At 44.2% G+C, this 16,972-nt stretch overlaps 1 protein-coding gene across 2 annotated transcripts in view; it reads right to left on the bottom strand.

Annotated features, from left to right (window-relative positions):
- The window catches only part of Syn1 (synapsin I), a 41,076-nt gene extending 26,396 nt beyond the window's left edge, over positions 1-14,680 (bottom strand). For both annotated transcript variants that reach the window (XM_005085714.4, XM_005085715.4), the window contains exons 1-5: positions 14,143-14,680; positions 2,687-2,744; positions 2,509-2,600; positions 1,449-1,605; positions 807-896 (exon numbers count right to left, since the gene is read on the bottom strand). In XM_005085714.4, the coding sequence (XP_005085771.1) occupies positions 807-896; positions 1,449-1,605; positions 2,509-2,600; positions 2,687-2,744; positions 14,143-14,519 (774 nt within the window). In that variant the 5' untranslated portion in view covers positions 14,520-14,680. The remainder of the gene's footprint in view (positions 1-806; positions 897-1,448; positions 1,606-2,508; positions 2,601-2,686; positions 2,745-14,142) is intronic.
- Positions 14,681-16,972: the final 2,292 nt, after the last annotated feature.

The following is a 16,972-nucleotide window of genomic DNA, read 5'->3' as shown; positions in this document are numbered from 1 at the left end:
TGTCCTTAAATAGCCCCTACAACACATGTCTTGTGGTCACTCTGCTGGAAATTCCAGAGGGTCGTCCTGACCAAAGTTCATCCTTGGTAGTATTTATTAAAGTTTGCTTCACATTTGGCTCCAAAATTGTGGAACTGGTTTTTGTCTTGCAAATCTCAGGATTAACAGGTCTCAGGCTGGAGAGATTGCTAAAGGATTAAGAGCTCTTACAGAAGACCAAGGTTCAGTTTCTAGCACCCACAATGGCAGCTCATAAATATTTGTAACTCCAATATCAGTGGCACCCTTCCCTGGCCTCTGTGGGCACTGCACACATGTGGTGTACAAACACACATCCAGGAAAAACACACATATACATAAAATAAAAATAAATAAAACTTTAGACTTGAGTAATTTCAAAATCCCCCAAAAAACCCCTCTGAAATCTGAAGCATTTATGAGTTCCAAGCATTTGGACAAAGACTACTCAACCTGTATAACAGACTTTATCACAAAGCAACTTCATTCTTCTATACCAGTGGGTCTCAAGTTTCCTAATGCTGTGACCCTTTAATATAGTTCCTCATGTTGTGGTGACCCTCAATCAGACAATTATTTTGTGCTACTTCATAACTGTAATTTTGCTACTGTTATGAACTGTAATGTAAATATCTAATATGCGACTCCCAAAGAAGTCGTGATGCACAGGTTGAGAACCATTGCTCTATAGTTCCCACCTGTAACACTCAGATATCATACAACCAATACAGCTATTGGTAATACTGCAGTAGTTCTGACTCTTTCCCAGTCTATTCTCCCAGACTTACCATCTCTTTGTGATTGGGGTAGAAAGTCTGATCAATCAGAGGGAATTCTTCTGTTCCAAGCTTCTTGTGTAGTCGAACCATCTGGGCAAACTAGGAGAACCAGGAGACACAGATCAGTGCGTTACTTACCTCAGAGGAGTCTCTAAACTGGGACCCCAAGTGCTAGTTTGGACCTGGAATGTCCTCAAGACTCATGTCAAAATTTTGTTCCCCAGAGTGGTACTGTTGTGGGGTGTGTGTGGAAACTTTAAGACGTGTGACATAAGATGTTTTAGGTTGATGTTGGGGATACTCTCAAAGGGGCTCCCTGGCTTCTTCCTTTTTCTCTGTCTTTGCTGCTTTCTTCCAGGCCATAAGAGAGGGAGCTTTGTCCCACTGTGCGCTTCCACCATGACGCCCTGTCTTGCTGCTAGCCCAAAGCAAGAGGGCCAATATATCATGAATCGAAACTTTGGAAAACTGACCTAAAATAAGCCATTTCTTTTCGTGAGTTGATTCTCTCAAGTATTTGTTACAGTGATATAAAACTAACTCACATGTTAGGTTTTTAGACATGCTTACTTGCTAAAAGAGAGTCACTTCAGATTCCCACATATTTCTATGAGCAATTCCATCTCCAGTAGCACTCTTCTTGTCACTTACCACCCAGGGTTTGTCACAGAAGTTGTACACAGAATGCAAAGAGTTAACACTGGGGATCCCAGCATACTGTAGCCCAATGACCAAACTGCGGTAATCTCCATTGCGAGCCATGCTGAAGGCATGCTGGCGGATCAGCACAAAGTCTGGCTTCAGAGACCTGGGTTAGGAACAGTGATAGGAATGTTGAGGGGGGCACCCCCACCAGCCAGTAAGTTCCCCACTACTATTTTGAATTTCTAAGTATTCATAGCTTCTGGAAGTTGCAAAGTGTTTGCTTCCCTCTGCCCATATGCACAAGCTGGTCCCTCTGCCTGGAGTATTGTTCGCACCCTTTCCCCATCTGGTGATTTATTCCTTTTCCGACTTTCCTGTCTGCTGAAGGTCAGCTTGCAACTCTACCCACTGAGCTCCGTCATGTCCCTGGTCAGTCTTTCAGACTCCCAGATGTCTTCCAAGTATGCTGCTCAGAGTAGACTGTAGCCTCAGGGGTTATGTGAGCTCTTCCCTCTGCCTGCAATATTTCCCCAGCATACCTACAGGGATCTCTCCTTCACTTTCTTCAGGACATTCTCAATTATTTCTTGTGCTACCTGGTCACCCTATCCAAACTGCAATCCCCATTGTCACCCAACAAGCCCCACATCTGCTTTACTGTTTTGGGCTTTGCTTTGTGATTTAACATTTTCTTATCTGTTCATAAAACAAGTTAAGGGGAGACGGTTTTTATATTTTTGTGGGGGTGTTTTGTTCACTACTAAGTCATTCAGCATGAAGAAGAGCTCTTGGCATACAGCAGGTGCTAAATAAATATTTGTCGGTGTCAAGTGCTGAGGACAGCACCTAGCATGAAGTAGATGCTTAACAAATATTTGTTGAATGAACAATTGAAAAGTTTCCTTGTGACCTGCTAGGATCCTTGGCTATTTAGGAACCCCCATCACATGTTGTACCTAAGATTTTGCTCACTGAAGATGCATAGGGGGTTAGTGACTCTCCCCCAGTTATAAGGGAGTCCTTTATACTTTCTACCCTAACATTAATGTGTCTTTTTCATACTCACCTCACAACTTTGACCCCATTCCGAAGAACTTCCATGTCCACAGAGAATCCACCATTGGCATGAGCCACAAGATTGAGATCAGAGAATTCAGCCTGGAAAAGACAAAAATCAGTAATTTGCCCACATCAGGTAAGTAAAGCCCAGAAAATGGAGTTCCAAGCCCATCTGCTCAACTTACTTGCTCTACTTTAATGTCAATTTCTCCATGGATCTTCTTCCCTTTGAAGTATTTTGCCCTGGAGAGAAAGACAAAAGGGCACACCTATCAGTGCTCAGATCTCAGACACGAGGACCACATATGTGCTGGTCCTTGAACCCATTTCAGTGCTGGTACAGAAAACACATAATACTTTAAAACTGTAATAGTTTGTAAAAATTAATTGACAATACTTTGTGAACAATAAAGCCTATTGTAATCTCTGTGGAAGTATATAAAGAACATTGTGATCTGTGTTCTTAAACTATAGAGAGCAGGAATGTCCCAAAATATGGTATCTCATGACATTACTATTCTAGACATTCCAGTAAAAGCTTTGGAAAATTAATGGTGCTGTGTCACTTATCACAGACTTTGAATGGCCAAAAATCTCAGTGAGGATAAATACATGATACGTGCCTGTGGTGTGGTATATTTCAGTGCCTGTGTGGGTCTTGGTACTTGTGTCTTCAGGGGCCCAACTTGTCTCTCTGCTCTCTCCTTTACCATGAAGCACACTTGATCATGGGTGTCATCTGCTGTGGGGGGACTCAACAGTTATGGGTGAACAGTTGCATCTGAACAGGAGCAGCCAATTGAGGGGTGCAGGCTGCAGCTGGTTGTAAAGAAGCTGTAGCCAGCAATGATGGGGAAGGGAGGAATGTGGCTGAGGATGAGGGGAAGCCACAAGAAGATGAGCAGGAGCATCAGGCACATCACAAATTGCTTTGTCATTGTCTCTAGCCCCACCCCAGCTAAGCTCAGCTTCCAGCAGCTTCCTCTCCCAAGCTCAGGATTCCTACCAAACAGGCTTTGTTTTTCTTTAATTTCTTTTCTTTTTTTTTTTGGATTTTGGTTTTTGAGACTCAGTGTGTGTGTATGTGTAGCTCTGGCTGTCCTGGAACTCATTCTGTAGACCAGGCTGGACTTGAACTCACAGAGATCCGCCTCCTCTGCTTGTATTAAAGGCATGTGTTGTTGGGGCTCATATGTTGGAAATCTATTCCATCCTGCCATGAGTTCAGAGAGCCTTGAGTCATATTGTTTATAAGATATCAACTAATGACTGCAGGATGTCCTGGCCTTGGTGGAGAATGGCTCCTATCTAAATAACAATAGACTTACGCCCAGGCAAGTTTTGCACTCACTCTGAAGGCTAGGTGATACGTGCTGGTATGGAGTGCCTGAAGGCCAAGTGTACCTGCAACTATGGAGTGTCTTCAGGATTAAGGGAAGTAATTGCTATCTGCCCATTTTACATGATAATAGATGTCTTCTGCCATTGTCCCCCACCTTTGGATGGTTACTTAAGACGATGCATGAATAAACTGGGCACATTCAGTATTAATTGACAATGCCCTCCTGATGTGATCTTATGTCTCTGCAATTTCTTTAATTCAGATAGCTAGCCTTCCCTCATTCACACTCCCCCACTCAGTAATGAACCTGGGGCTATTTGGCTGGTCCCGACTGCAGCCCTGAAGACATCAGTCTGCGACAATGTATCACCACTGCCCTGGCCAAATAGGTTTCTTCACAGAAGCTCCAGTCAGGATTTTCATGGAAGGGGGGATTAGAGGAAGAGACACTCCTAGGGACACTGGTCACTAGCACATATGTCAGCAACTCTGACACAAATACACTGCACAAATGGCTCCTGTTGGCTTCACTAGTGTGAAGGACTCAAGAACAGCTGTTTCCTTCCCCCTTTTCTCTGTATACTGTCTCTTTTGATCTCTCTGTCCCCACATCTGTGTCTCTAGTCTCCCTCCCTTCTTTCCCTTCTTTTAGACAAGGTCTCATTGTGTAGCCTTGGCTGTCCTAGAACTTGTGTAGACCAGGCTGGCTTTGAACTCATGGAGATCTGTCTGCCTCTGCCTCCCAAGTGCTTGGATTAAAGGTGTCACCAAGTCCAACAACATTTAATTTCTTGAACTTAGCCCCTGACCTATTTCTGGTCTCAAAGTGGATATGAAGGTGTGCTGGCTAATTTTATGTCAACTTGACCAAGCTAAAGTCATCAGAGAGGAGGGAACTGCAGTTGAGAAAATGTCTCTATAAGATTGGTCTGTAGGCAAACCTGTAGGGCATTTTCTTAGTGATTGGTGTAGGATGGCCCAGTCCAGTATTGATTTTGCTACCCCTGGGCTAGTGGTCCTGGATTCTATAAGAAAGCAGGCTAGTTTTTGTGTATGCTTTGGTTTTGCCATTTTTTTTAGTATGTCCATCAGTGCCTCAGAAAATTGAGGAAGTCAAGAACTTTCTGTTCATAGCCCAGCAGAAGGATGGAAAATCCATCAAGATCAAGAAGAACAAGGAGGCCTGGCAGTGGTGGCTTGTGCCTTTAATCCCAGTATTTGGGGGAAGGGGGTAGAGGCAGAAGGATCTCTGTGAGTTTGAGGCCAGCCTGGTCTACAAAGTGAGTTCCAGGACAGCCAGGGTTGTTACAGAGAGAAACCCTGTCTCAAAAAACAAACCAACAAAAAAGAAGGAGGAAGACGATAGTGTGATGTTCAAGGTTTGATGTAGCAGATACCTTTATATCCTGGTCATCACAGACAAGGAGAAGGCAGAGAAACTTGAACTAGACCTCTGCATTTGACTATTAAAAAGAATTCTGAAAAGTTAAAAAAAATAGAAAGAAAGAAGGGAAGAACCAAACAAGCTACAGGGAGCAATCCAGTAAGCAGCACTCCTCTATGACCTGTCCTCTTTGAATTCCTATCTTGACTTCTTTCAATGATGGACTATGATATGGAAGTATAAGCCAAATAAACCCCTTCCTTCCCAACTTGCTTTTAGTCATCATAGCTATGATAACCCTTTAACTAAGACAGAAGGCTAGCCTCTTTGCCTCATTCTGGGATGACTGTGAAGGAACATCTCAGCTTCAGAGCAACCCCTAGGAATAGCTGAGGCCTCTGACCTGATGATGGCCTAGACTTTTATCTGCTCAACTCTATATACACTTTACAGTGTTGATATAAAAGGCATAGCCAGTTGGCCTTTTGCATGAAAATCTCTGCCTCTTGTGTCTGTTGTTCTATGAAGTCAACCTATAACACTGTGTTGGGGGGAAGTCCTGTGCATTTGTCATTAAAGGACTGCTGGCCAATAGGAATCTAGATAGGAGGGACTAGGAGTCCAGAAGGACTCTGGGTAGGAGAAACACAGGAGTTCGAGATGTAACCGCCATGGGGTAGGAAGACCGGAACTATTCTCCAGTAAGAGAAATACATAGATTAACAATTATGGGGTAAATACTTAAGTCAGAGCTAGCCAGTAAGAAACAAGCAAGGCCAACAGCTTCATAATTAATACAGCGTCTTGTGTGTTATTTGGGGATTACAATGCGGCAGAGCCCAGGCGGCTGGTGGGGGATAAACCAAAGCAGCTAGCAAAGAAAAAGCTTCTCTTTACAACACTGGGCCATAGGTAGGAGTCAAACTACAGAAGAAGACCCTTAACATGATTCCAGCTCGGGAAGTGAGCACCCTTAGTGGCAGGAGATATAGTATAGACAGTTCATAATATACTGCATTACACAAATTCCTCTGTAGCAGGCCCAGTTTGTACTGCAAGGAAAATGCCATATTATTGGCCCCTAGTGTTTGGGAGCAGCAGTGACTTTTCCCAATGGTAGACTGCAGCATGAATCTGGTGGAGGAAAGTGAAGCAGCTGGTGAAATATCCTTGACACTTGACAGATGTGAGGGAAATGGTAACTAGATTGGGGTAACTGTTTGTTAAATGGCACTGCTTAACTGCAGACAGATCTGATATACTGACAGTGAATAACTGTCAATTCAAGGCAAAATGTGAAAGGCAGAGGATGCCCCTGGCTCTTTTTAAAGAAACCTTGACCTGCCTCCAGGGAGCAGACAGAAGGGAGGATCAGGTTCAGGATTTAAGTATAGAGGACAAGACAGGAATGCTACCCCAAGGTTTGGGTAAAGGATACATAGATAGATGGGGGATGTCCTTCTGTATGCTATGAATATATGTTTCTCTTATTGGTTGATGAATAAAACTGTTTCAGCCAAAGGGCATGCAGGATTTAGTCAAGTGGGAAATTCAAATAGGGATAGAAAAAGTAGTAACTGGAGTCAGGCAGATGCCAAGTAGCTACTGGGAAGGTAGGACGCCTGGGTATTCTCTGGTAAGCCAAGATCATGTGGAGATACACAGATTAATAGAAATGGGTTAATAATTAAGAGAGAGCTAGTCAATAAAAAGCCTGAGCCATTGGCCAAACAGTTTATAATTAATATGTTTCTGTGTGTTTATTTGGGGCTGAATGGCTACAGGACCATGTGGGACAGAAACTTCCATCTACAGATAGATGCAAGTAAACATCCTGAACTTACAGATCTGTCTGAACCCACTATACCAACCAAAGCAGTCTACTCACTTTTTCTTTTTTTGGTTTTTTGAGACAGGGTTTCTCTGTGTAGCTTTGTAAACCAGGCTGGCCTGGAACTCACAGAGATCCGCCTGCCTCTGCCTCCCAATTGCTGGGCGTGGGCCACTACCACCAGGCTAGTCTACTCACTTTTACTACATAAAAACCTTCCTTCTGATGAGAACAATGCAAAAGGCCTTGAGTGAAGCAGGTACCTTAGTCAATGCCTACCCTGCTCAGGATCTACTCCCAATTAGTACCCTGGAGAATCGACTAGATAACTAGATCCTGCTCACAGTGAATCATCTGGACCCAGAGATACCCTAATGTTTGTTTCCATGACTGACCCAAGTGGGATAACAGCTATTGCAGAGGAGAGTGCAAACAGAAGCACCTTCATACCCCTACCAAAGTAGTAAATCAGGGCTGGGTATATAGTTCAGTGGCAGAACACGTGCTTAACATGCATGGAGTCCTGGGTTTCAACTCCAGCACTGGAAAAAAACAGAACAAAACAACAGTAAATTGAAAGCAATGCTGTATACATTCTTGAGGAGATGATAGAAAACGGGACCACCCAGAAAGCTCTAGAGAGGATGCAAGGACACTCATTTCATCATTTCTCTACTGAATTAACCAGTTGTGTCTCTGAGGAGGCTGGACAGATCCAAAGACTTCTTGTAGACTGCTATGACCCCTGTCTGCTGCTACCATACTGGACACGTTATCATTATTACAGATTAATAAGGCACTAGGTATAGCTGGCAGCTATCAATTTGACAAATGTAATTCTTCAATTCTGGTTAGAAAAGAGGACCAGAAACAGTTCATGTGACTCTGACATATTTGTTGATGGCTTTTCATAGGGCTATTTTCTTTCTCTCAACCTACACTATATAGTCCAAAGGAATCTGGACCATCTGGACATCCCACAGAATATCACACTGGACCATTATATCAGTTACATCATACTGATTATGCAAGATAAATAAGAGATGGTTAACGTATTGCTTTGATAAGACACACGTGATCTGAGGTGGGGATGATAGCACAGCACTCAGAGGCCTAAAGCAGGAGGATCATGAATTTGAGGCCAGCCTAGACTACCTAGTAAGTTCCAGGTTGCTCTAGGTTACATAGTAAGATCATGTCTTTCGTGAGCTTGAGAGGGCAAGAGACAAACCATTTAAAGACCCAGGTACCTATCATATTAGTAATAATTTTAGGGATCCAGTGACCAAAAAGCATGACAGGACAACACTTCCACAGAATAGAGCAAACCTTTGCATTTCATGCCCTTTACCTCGAAAACAGACAGCAGGCAGGCTTTTTTTCAAGTTGTGAAAGCATTATGTTCTACATCTAGACCTATGTTTTAGGTGGCATGTAAAGTTGTCAGCTCTGAGTAGGGATAAGAACATAAGAGGGCTCTGTGGCAGATCAAAGATATGGTACAAACAGTCCTGACTTTTAAGCCACTTGACCTAGAAAGTCTTCTGATACCAGGGGTGTCAGCAGTGGAGATGGATGCAGTGGGGAGAAGCTTAAGTATGCGACTCTCAGAGCTCTGCAGGGAGGCCATGCCATCCGCAGTAGCAGCTTGGATATTCTTGTGGTTGATGTATTTGAGATAGGGTTTTACTATGTAGCCCCATCTGTTTTGGGACTTGCTATGTAGCCCAGGCTGGCATCAAACTACTGATACTTTTACCTCCTGATCTCGGATTGCAGGAAAGGGTCACCCAACATGCCTGGCTAAGTTATATGCTGTCTGAGAAACAGATTCCACTACAGTGTTTCTCTCTGATAGCAACAGAATGCTTGACCGAGGACACCAAGTGACTGTGCACACAAAACAGCTCATTATGAGCTGAGTGATGCCACACTCACAAAGCAATAAAGTCAGATTTTTTGAGATAATGTTGAGTAGCTTGTCTGGTTGCTCAGGGGCCAGGAAGGAAAATGACTGGAAGATCTTGACAAGGAGATCTGAGGTACAGAACTGTGTGTGAACATATGGGAGTGGGTAAAAGGGGAGGAGTGAAGATCTTTGTACTGTGTGCTAACACCCACTAGGCTTCATCCACCATGGAAGTGGCACTAGGCAACCAAGTAGATAGGATGAGTCAGCCAGATGATGTCAGCCAGCCTTTAACGAACCATCCCAGCGCTAGCAGATGGGTGCACAAATGAAATGGCAACAGCAGCAGAGAGATAAAAGATATATATACATATATATATATTCCAATCTTCTAGAAAAAGAGATCAACATTGAATCTTTGATATGACACCATACCTCAAGACTAACCAGCCACTTGGAACAAGCTTACTGCACTGGGCTTCTTCTATGTTGGAAATAATAGTGATCCATTTTGACTAGCAGTTTTCATGTATGGTTTGCTTTTTCATTTTCTGACCAACACTAGCTGTCCAAGGGTTTAAATAATACTTGATTCCCAGCGATATGGGATTTCATATAGCATTGCAGCAAACAAAAGTACACATGCCATAACAAAGTAAAGGAAGGCAAAGATGCAAAAGTGGCCTATGACTATGGAATCATCAGCAAGGTTCCATAACGCACCACCCAGAGGCTGCTGGCCCGAAAGAATGAAGCCATAAGTATGACCTCATTTTAGAGATGACACCATGCAAGAATGGGCATTACTTTCCTAAAGGCAGTGCAAACCCGCAGTCCATGACCATGGTATATGCTGTTCTTCTAATAGGTAGAGCACATGAGTCTGGGAAGTCAGAGGTCACAATGGGAATAGCCCAGCTTACCATCAATCCCAGTGATCCACTTTTAGAATCTGTGCTTCCTGTTCCCTCAGGTTTCTGCAAGGTTAGAGGTCCTGGTTCTCCAAGGGGGGGGCACTGCTACCAGGGGACATAGCAAGAATCCCATTAAACTCTAAGCTATGATCACCACCTGGGCACTTTAGGTTTCTTTTGATAAAAGAAAAGAAAAGTCACTAGCAGAAGAATGTAACATTGATTGCTAGGAAGGAGGAAGTAGGTTTGTTGATACACACTGGGGGAAGTAAGGAGCAGATTTGGCACCCAGGCCATCTACTTTGACATCTGTTGGAACTCCTTGTTCAGCTTTCATGGTAAGGAAGCAGTCAGAATCTGATTGAGGTATGGGGACACAGGCTCAAGGATCCTTCACAGATGAAGGAATGGATCACCCACCAAGTAAGCCACTGAGACCAACAGAGGTGCTAGCTGAAGGTGAAGGGTCTGTCTCCAGGGAAGTCTATCTAAGAAAAGAAGCCACAATCAGAAACACAGTTTACATAACCCACTATATACATATTTACATAATAACTCATGTTATACACACACACATATATTATATAAGACCCATATGTTTCATGACAGGATTCAGATATGACTTATATAATATATAGTACATAAAAATATATATTATACATATCTCTAGTATGTATAGTAGAATATACATAAGTATACATATATAATCGGAATTAAAGTTTCAACTTTGTCATAGTCCTATATATTAGTAATCCATCACTTGGGAGATGGAGACAGGAAGATCATGAATTTGAGCCAGCCTGGGTCACATATCAAGGCTCACTCTCAAAAAAAAGTTTTGGTAAATAATTTCTATATGCAATGCCGTTTTGTATTTCCTATTCTATTTTATTTCATTTTGTGGAGAAAATCCTATACTTATAGATGTATTATACAGTATAAAGTCATTATGTAGCACATGCAATATGTAATATATAATATATGGTATACATAATATATTGTATATATTATTGGAATAACAGTCTTATTACATACTCTGTTCTCTATTTTCATGTATCTTGTTTTGTAAAGAAAGTGGAATGCTGATCATGGGCAATAGGTGACCCACAGATTGAAAAACACTGGACCAAATTATCTCTAAAAAGTAGAGATGGGGCAGAGTATAGTATGAAGAGGATGCAGCAGAATCACAAGGATGCAGCAGAATCACAAGTTCAAGACCAGTCTGGGCTACATGGGGAGACCTTGCCTCAGAACATTAAAAAAATTAAATCCTCTCAACTTAGAGAATGCAACTTCACAGCATGGAGGTTGAGGAAGAAAGAAGGGTTCTGGTGAAGACTGGAGAGATGGCACCAGGCTATACACAGGTATGCATTTATCACAACATTTTAAAATTCCTCTATTATTCCAATTTGAAACCTTCAAAGCTTTCATGGTTCTGAAAGTCTGCAATTTCTCTGTTCCCACATTGAGCCTCATATACTTGGGCTCTCTCCTATCAATGTCCCTATATACCTAGAAGACACAAAATGAATATTTTCCAAGTTGCCTAGAGGAAAAAGACTGAAGAAGCTGTTGGAATAAATGGGGGCTTCTGGGATGCTGAAGGAGAGGGGGACTAGTCTCTTGCTGAGTTCAGTAAGTACTCAATAAATGTTTGCTGGAGATTAGAAGAAAAACAGAAGATATTAGATTACAATTAGAGAAAGGGGAATGGACACCAATATTCAGTTGAGAAACTGGTGGAAAAATCAATGGAATACTCTGCCTGTAGGGCTGAAGCAGAGAAGGAACATCTAACAATATGTAGCACAGGACTCATTAACGTTTGCTGAGTTCAATAAAGCAAATGGAGCCAAAAATGACTACACTGCCTTGGGGAACAGTTAATAGTGAAGAAATCATGAATTGGGCTCAATTCACATTTTAAGGGTTGCTGGAGGAAAAGTTGAACAGCTTACTGCACCAATGAGAATGTGGTTACCTGGAGAGAATACAGCAAGAGATTAATAAGTGCTTTCTGGATTGATGGGTGAAGGGAAGGACTGCTGGAGAGGTGCCTACATAGTGTGCAAGGTACAGGATCTCCTCAGAATAATGGGGGAAATTGGATTTTAAGGTGTTGTTCAAAGCATACAATTTGTGCACATTAAATGTTTACGGGAATAAGTAGAAAAGTTCTAGGAAATTCAGGCAGTAGTTGGGATGAGAAGAAAGGGGAGCTGAGGGAGGGTTCTTCCTAGTATAGAGAAGTGGTTAACAAATGCATCCCCCATTCTGTTACATACAAAGTATACAATAAATATATACAATGGGTTAAAGGGCTTAAATAGAAAGGATGGTATGCTAAGGGCCTATGAGGGAGGGGTGATCAAACTAGTAAACAGATGGTACTTAATAATTTTGATTGAAACAGTGTCAGGAACTTCCAGAGACCTGGAAACAGGAGACTGGGGATGACTCATACAGTTGGTTCTCATTAAGTGTTGACTGGCTTAAATACAGTAACAGTCTTGCTTAAGATTGGGGAGAGAGAATCCTAGGGGGCGCTAAAGTGAATGGGCAAGGGGTGATTCTTATATAGCAGGTTCTGGGTTAATTGGAGGAAAGCTTGGAAGACAGGCTTTGTGGTTGGGGCAGGTTTTCCAAGGGGTTAATGAAGGGAAATGTACTTCCTATACACAACAGTTACTGCATAGGTGCCGACGGCATCAAGTACTAGTAAAGGCAGCTGAGGAACAGGCATAAACACACAGGAGATCCCCCTAAATGCTCACGGGAGCCACTGGAGGAAAGGGTCTTTGGAGGAAGGTCGTCAGACTGGAGCTCAGAGAGGACAAGAAATCAGTGTTCACTGACTATTCACAAATGACCTTTGGTGAGAAAGGGTAGGGATAAATGCAGAACCGTTTGATAAATATGCACTAAATCCTTGGAGGAAAAGTCCCAAGGGAAGGGGAAGGGGTGCAGAAGCTTGATCTAGGCAAGCACAGTTTTTTGATACAAGGAAGATTTTTGTGGAGAAGGTCAAGAGCAGGTGCTCCATAAATGCTCTAAGGAGGGATTAAAAGAAAAGCCTTTTGCAAAAGTGACCCAAATGGTGCCCACAACAACTACTGGATATTTGAGTACTGGATTAACGCTTGTCATAGATCTTTGTGGAAAGATCTTTGACTGGGTCATGCAAAGGTACTCAGTATATGCTGATGGAAGCCCCTGAAGGAAAAAGGCATTGGATAAAGGCTTGGGAGTGGGATATACAGCTGACACTCAGCAGATGCTTGCTGAATCTACTAAAGGAAAGAACCATTTTAGGGAAATGATCAATACTGAATGTATCCTTGGAAAACGTGTCTGGAGAACAGGAGATACAGGAAGCACTCGGTAAATGTCTTCTAGGTTCATTATAGGAAAAGGTCATTGAGGAGAGACTGGAAATGAATCACGCATGGGAAGCTTGAAAATGCTCACAGAATTCACACTTGGAAAATGATTCGTTTGAGGTGGGTTTAGGAATGGTACACGTCAAGCATTTAACGCCTCTTTGATCCTTTGGAGAACGACCCTTCAGAGCACGCACCTAGACTTGGAATACATAGAAGGCATTCAGTCAAGGTTCATAGCATCCTTTTGGAGCAAAGCTTGTGATGAGAATCTAGGGAGCAATACACAACAGACACTACTCAATTACTGTTTACAGACAGGATTGAAAGGTCTTTCAAGAGGTCTTCTGGGGTGGGACACATCATCAACTGGATACGTGTTCACAAGATCCGTTAGAGAGAAGGCCTTAGGGCAAGGGGTGAGCATAACAGGGCACGAATCAGGCTCTCAAAACATGCTCATGGAAGTCATTAAAGGCAAAGACCCCCCAGGAAAGGGTTCTTCAGTGAGGTATACTGCAGGTACTGAATAGATGTTTACAAGACTCAGCAAGGAAGAGGACTTCCAGGCAAGAGTTGGGCAGAGGTAGGGCACATTTGGCCTTTGAAAGCTTTCTGCACATATTGAATCCAAAGGCTTTTGGAAATGAGGAGAGGGGAAGAGGCATAGGCAACAGATAATTGCTCCTTGTACCCATTTTAGTTTGGGGGAGGTAAAAGCAGAGCGTTAAGGAAAGGTTGAGCATAAATCATTAAGAGGAAGTAGTTGGGCGAGGGGCCAGATACCAGGCACACAAGTGGCGATCTATAATTGCTCATTCACTGTAGAAACATCTGGGGACCAAGGCCCTCGAGGAGGCGCAACAGCGGCTTACCAGTCGGTGTGCGGCTCGTCGATGACCAGCAGCACCCTGGCGGCGACGCCCCCGCGGCCTGCACCCCCAGAGCCGCCGCCCACCTGCTCGCTGAAGGTGGCGGCTGCGGCTGCTGTGGTCTGCTTGACCGCATTGGACAGTGACGAGAAGAAGCCACCGCCCCCCGAGGACCCGGGACTAGGGGCTGCCGGAGAGGCCACTGGCGCGGCCGTGGAGGCCCTCTCAGCAGTGGCGGTCACGGAGCCGGGCGTGGCCCCGGGGCTGGCGGCCGAGGGCGGAGGCGGAGGTGGCTGCGGGCGCTGCAGATCTGTCATGTACCCATTCGGCAGATTGGCCATGAAGTTGCTGTCAGACAGGCGGCGCCGCAGGTAGTTCATGGTGGCGGCTTGGGGTAGGGGGTCCAAGGAGCTGTGGGTCTGTGGGCCGCAGGAACGGAGCGCGAGGGGCCCAGGAGCAAGGCGGCGCTCTCGGGCACGACGCGACTCCTCTGCTGCCCGCCGCAGACTGAGGCAGCACTGAGGCTCCGCCACCGCAGCGCGTATGGTCGCGCCCGCAATCCCCTATCTCGTGTCTCTCGTGGTGCGGTCCGACTGGACCCACGGTGGCACGGACGCGACCAAGGCGGCGGGGAAGGGGAGTTTGGGGAGGGCTGGCGACTGACGTCAGCTCGCCCTCGGTGCTGGGGAGGTGGTGGAGCGCGGGGGCGAAGGCTCTGTCCGCGGTGCTGAATCCTACAGTGCGCACGCGCCATGCCGCATCCTCTTCCCCTCCCCCCTCGGATAGGGGATGCGCAATTTGAGGAGTGGGGGTGGGGTTCTTGTCCGGAGGGTCGGGACCCCTAGCAAGGACGCTTTCTCCTCGCGACCCTACCTGGTTTAGCTGCCCCTTTCTGATCTTTAGGCTCACTCGCTCTCATACACTGTTACCCTTTCTAGATACTCGGTTTCCAGTGTTGATTTTCACCGGTGAAGGCATTTGGGGGGTGAGGATGGGGAGTACAGGCACACTCAGAGGGCACAGTAAAAGTAGAAATTTTCCTTACTGCAGTGTTCCCGGCGAGACCTGTTCCCTGCATCCATAGTATGTCCCCCCCACAAAAAGAGCATGGAAGTGGTGTAAACATCACTAGACAGACAGAGGTGGACCCTTGGGTAGTGTGCATATCCTTGCCCTTGATGGTGAGAGCCTGAAGAAACAGGGAATAACACACACAGAAAAGTAAGGAAAGACACAGGGCATATGTATATCATAGAAGACACAGCCATCCTAGAATACATGTGGACATACAAGCCCAGGGTAACACACATGAGCATATCCAGCACACATCATACATACAAACAACACATTGACACACAAACACCCAGAGAGTCTCAACAAGTATACACATCTAGAGAAATCACATGCTTCCACATGCTCCCAGATGAACATGGAAACCCTGGTATGCAATGCAGAAACATTTCCTGCAGCACTAGCTAGCTCTGATGTGTATCAAGCCTCCTCCCCATGTACACGTTTATTCTACATGCCCTAATTCCTTTGCTTTGGACCTAGCCCAAACCCAGTGTCATCAGTGTCCATGGCTGTCTTCCTTTATATAAGAACTTGGCAGAGAGGGAACCAAACAATATTTTCATATGAGAGAGTAAGGTAATTGTGGTGGTCTGAATAAGAATAATAAGCCCACATAGGCTCATACATTTGAATTGTCACCGGGGAGTGGCACTATTTGCAAGGATTAGGAGGTGTGGCCTTGTTAGAGGAAGTGTGTTGCCACAGATGGTCTTTGAGGGTTCAAAAGCCCACACCAAGCCCAGAGTTTCTCTTTCTGTCTGTTGCCTGTGGACCAGCATGTAGCTTTCAACTACTTCTCCAGTATCAAGCCTGTGTGCCTGCCACCATGCTCCCCACCATGATGATAAAGAACTCAGTTCTAAAACTGTAGGCAAACCCCTGATTAAATGTTTTTTTTTTCTTATGAGAATTGCCTTGGTCATGGCACCTCTTCACAGCAATAGAACAGTGACTAAGATAGTAATTCATCCATTGGTAGGACATAGAAACCATTGTATCAACTTGTAAGATCTTGGCTACAACAAAATTATAAATCCACAGTTATTTGTTTACATGTACACTGGTTTATCCCACCCTCAAACAATTCTATGGGTAGATAATACAATTTCTACTTTGGAAATGAGGGGATTCCACCAAATCATCTGCAGGAGTCATGTTCACTGTGATCAGTATATGTGGCAGGAAGATGGAACAGCTCGTGCTAGTGTGTTCATAACAAAGTGGAATGGGATTATAGTAAAGGATATGGACAGAATGGTTGGATACAGCATTATCCTAGTAAACAATGAGTGAGCAATGATAGTGGACCAGATAACTTGACAGGAGATATGCAAGTAGATTTGGGATCTCCTGCCTGAAAGACTTTGTAAACTAGGTCTTTGCTATGTATTTCAGGCTGGCCTGATATTATGTAGCCCAGGCTGGCCTCAGCCTCTTCAGTAAGGAGATTCCTGGTGTGCACTACCATGCCTGACCATTTGCTTATTCCTTATTCATTAAGTCAATGGTTTGTTAAGCCATTAATAGTATGGGATTTGTAGTCACATAGCTGGGTTCAAGACCAGCATCCACTATATGGTTGGTAAAATGACTTAATATTTATTAGTTGGTTTCTTCATCTGTAAAAGGGGTAAGCAGACAATAGGTGCAATCTCCGTGCCTTTGCAAATGCTGTAGTCACATCAGAAATACCTATCCTTTCAGTACTCAAAACCTGCCTGTGACCATCTCATCTCCAGAAACTATGTCTCTACCTAAC

This window comes from Mesocricetus auratus, unplaced genomic scaffold (assembly GCF_017639785.1).
Source record: "Mesocricetus auratus isolate SY011 unplaced genomic scaffold, BCM_Maur_2.0 Super-Scaffold_100033, whole genome shotgun sequence".
Taxonomy (NCBI): Eukaryota; Metazoa; Chordata; class Mammalia; order Rodentia; family Cricetidae; genus Mesocricetus; species Mesocricetus auratus.
Note: the sequence above shows the minus strand (reverse complement) of the source record. Positions and strands in the feature narration are given on the sequence as shown.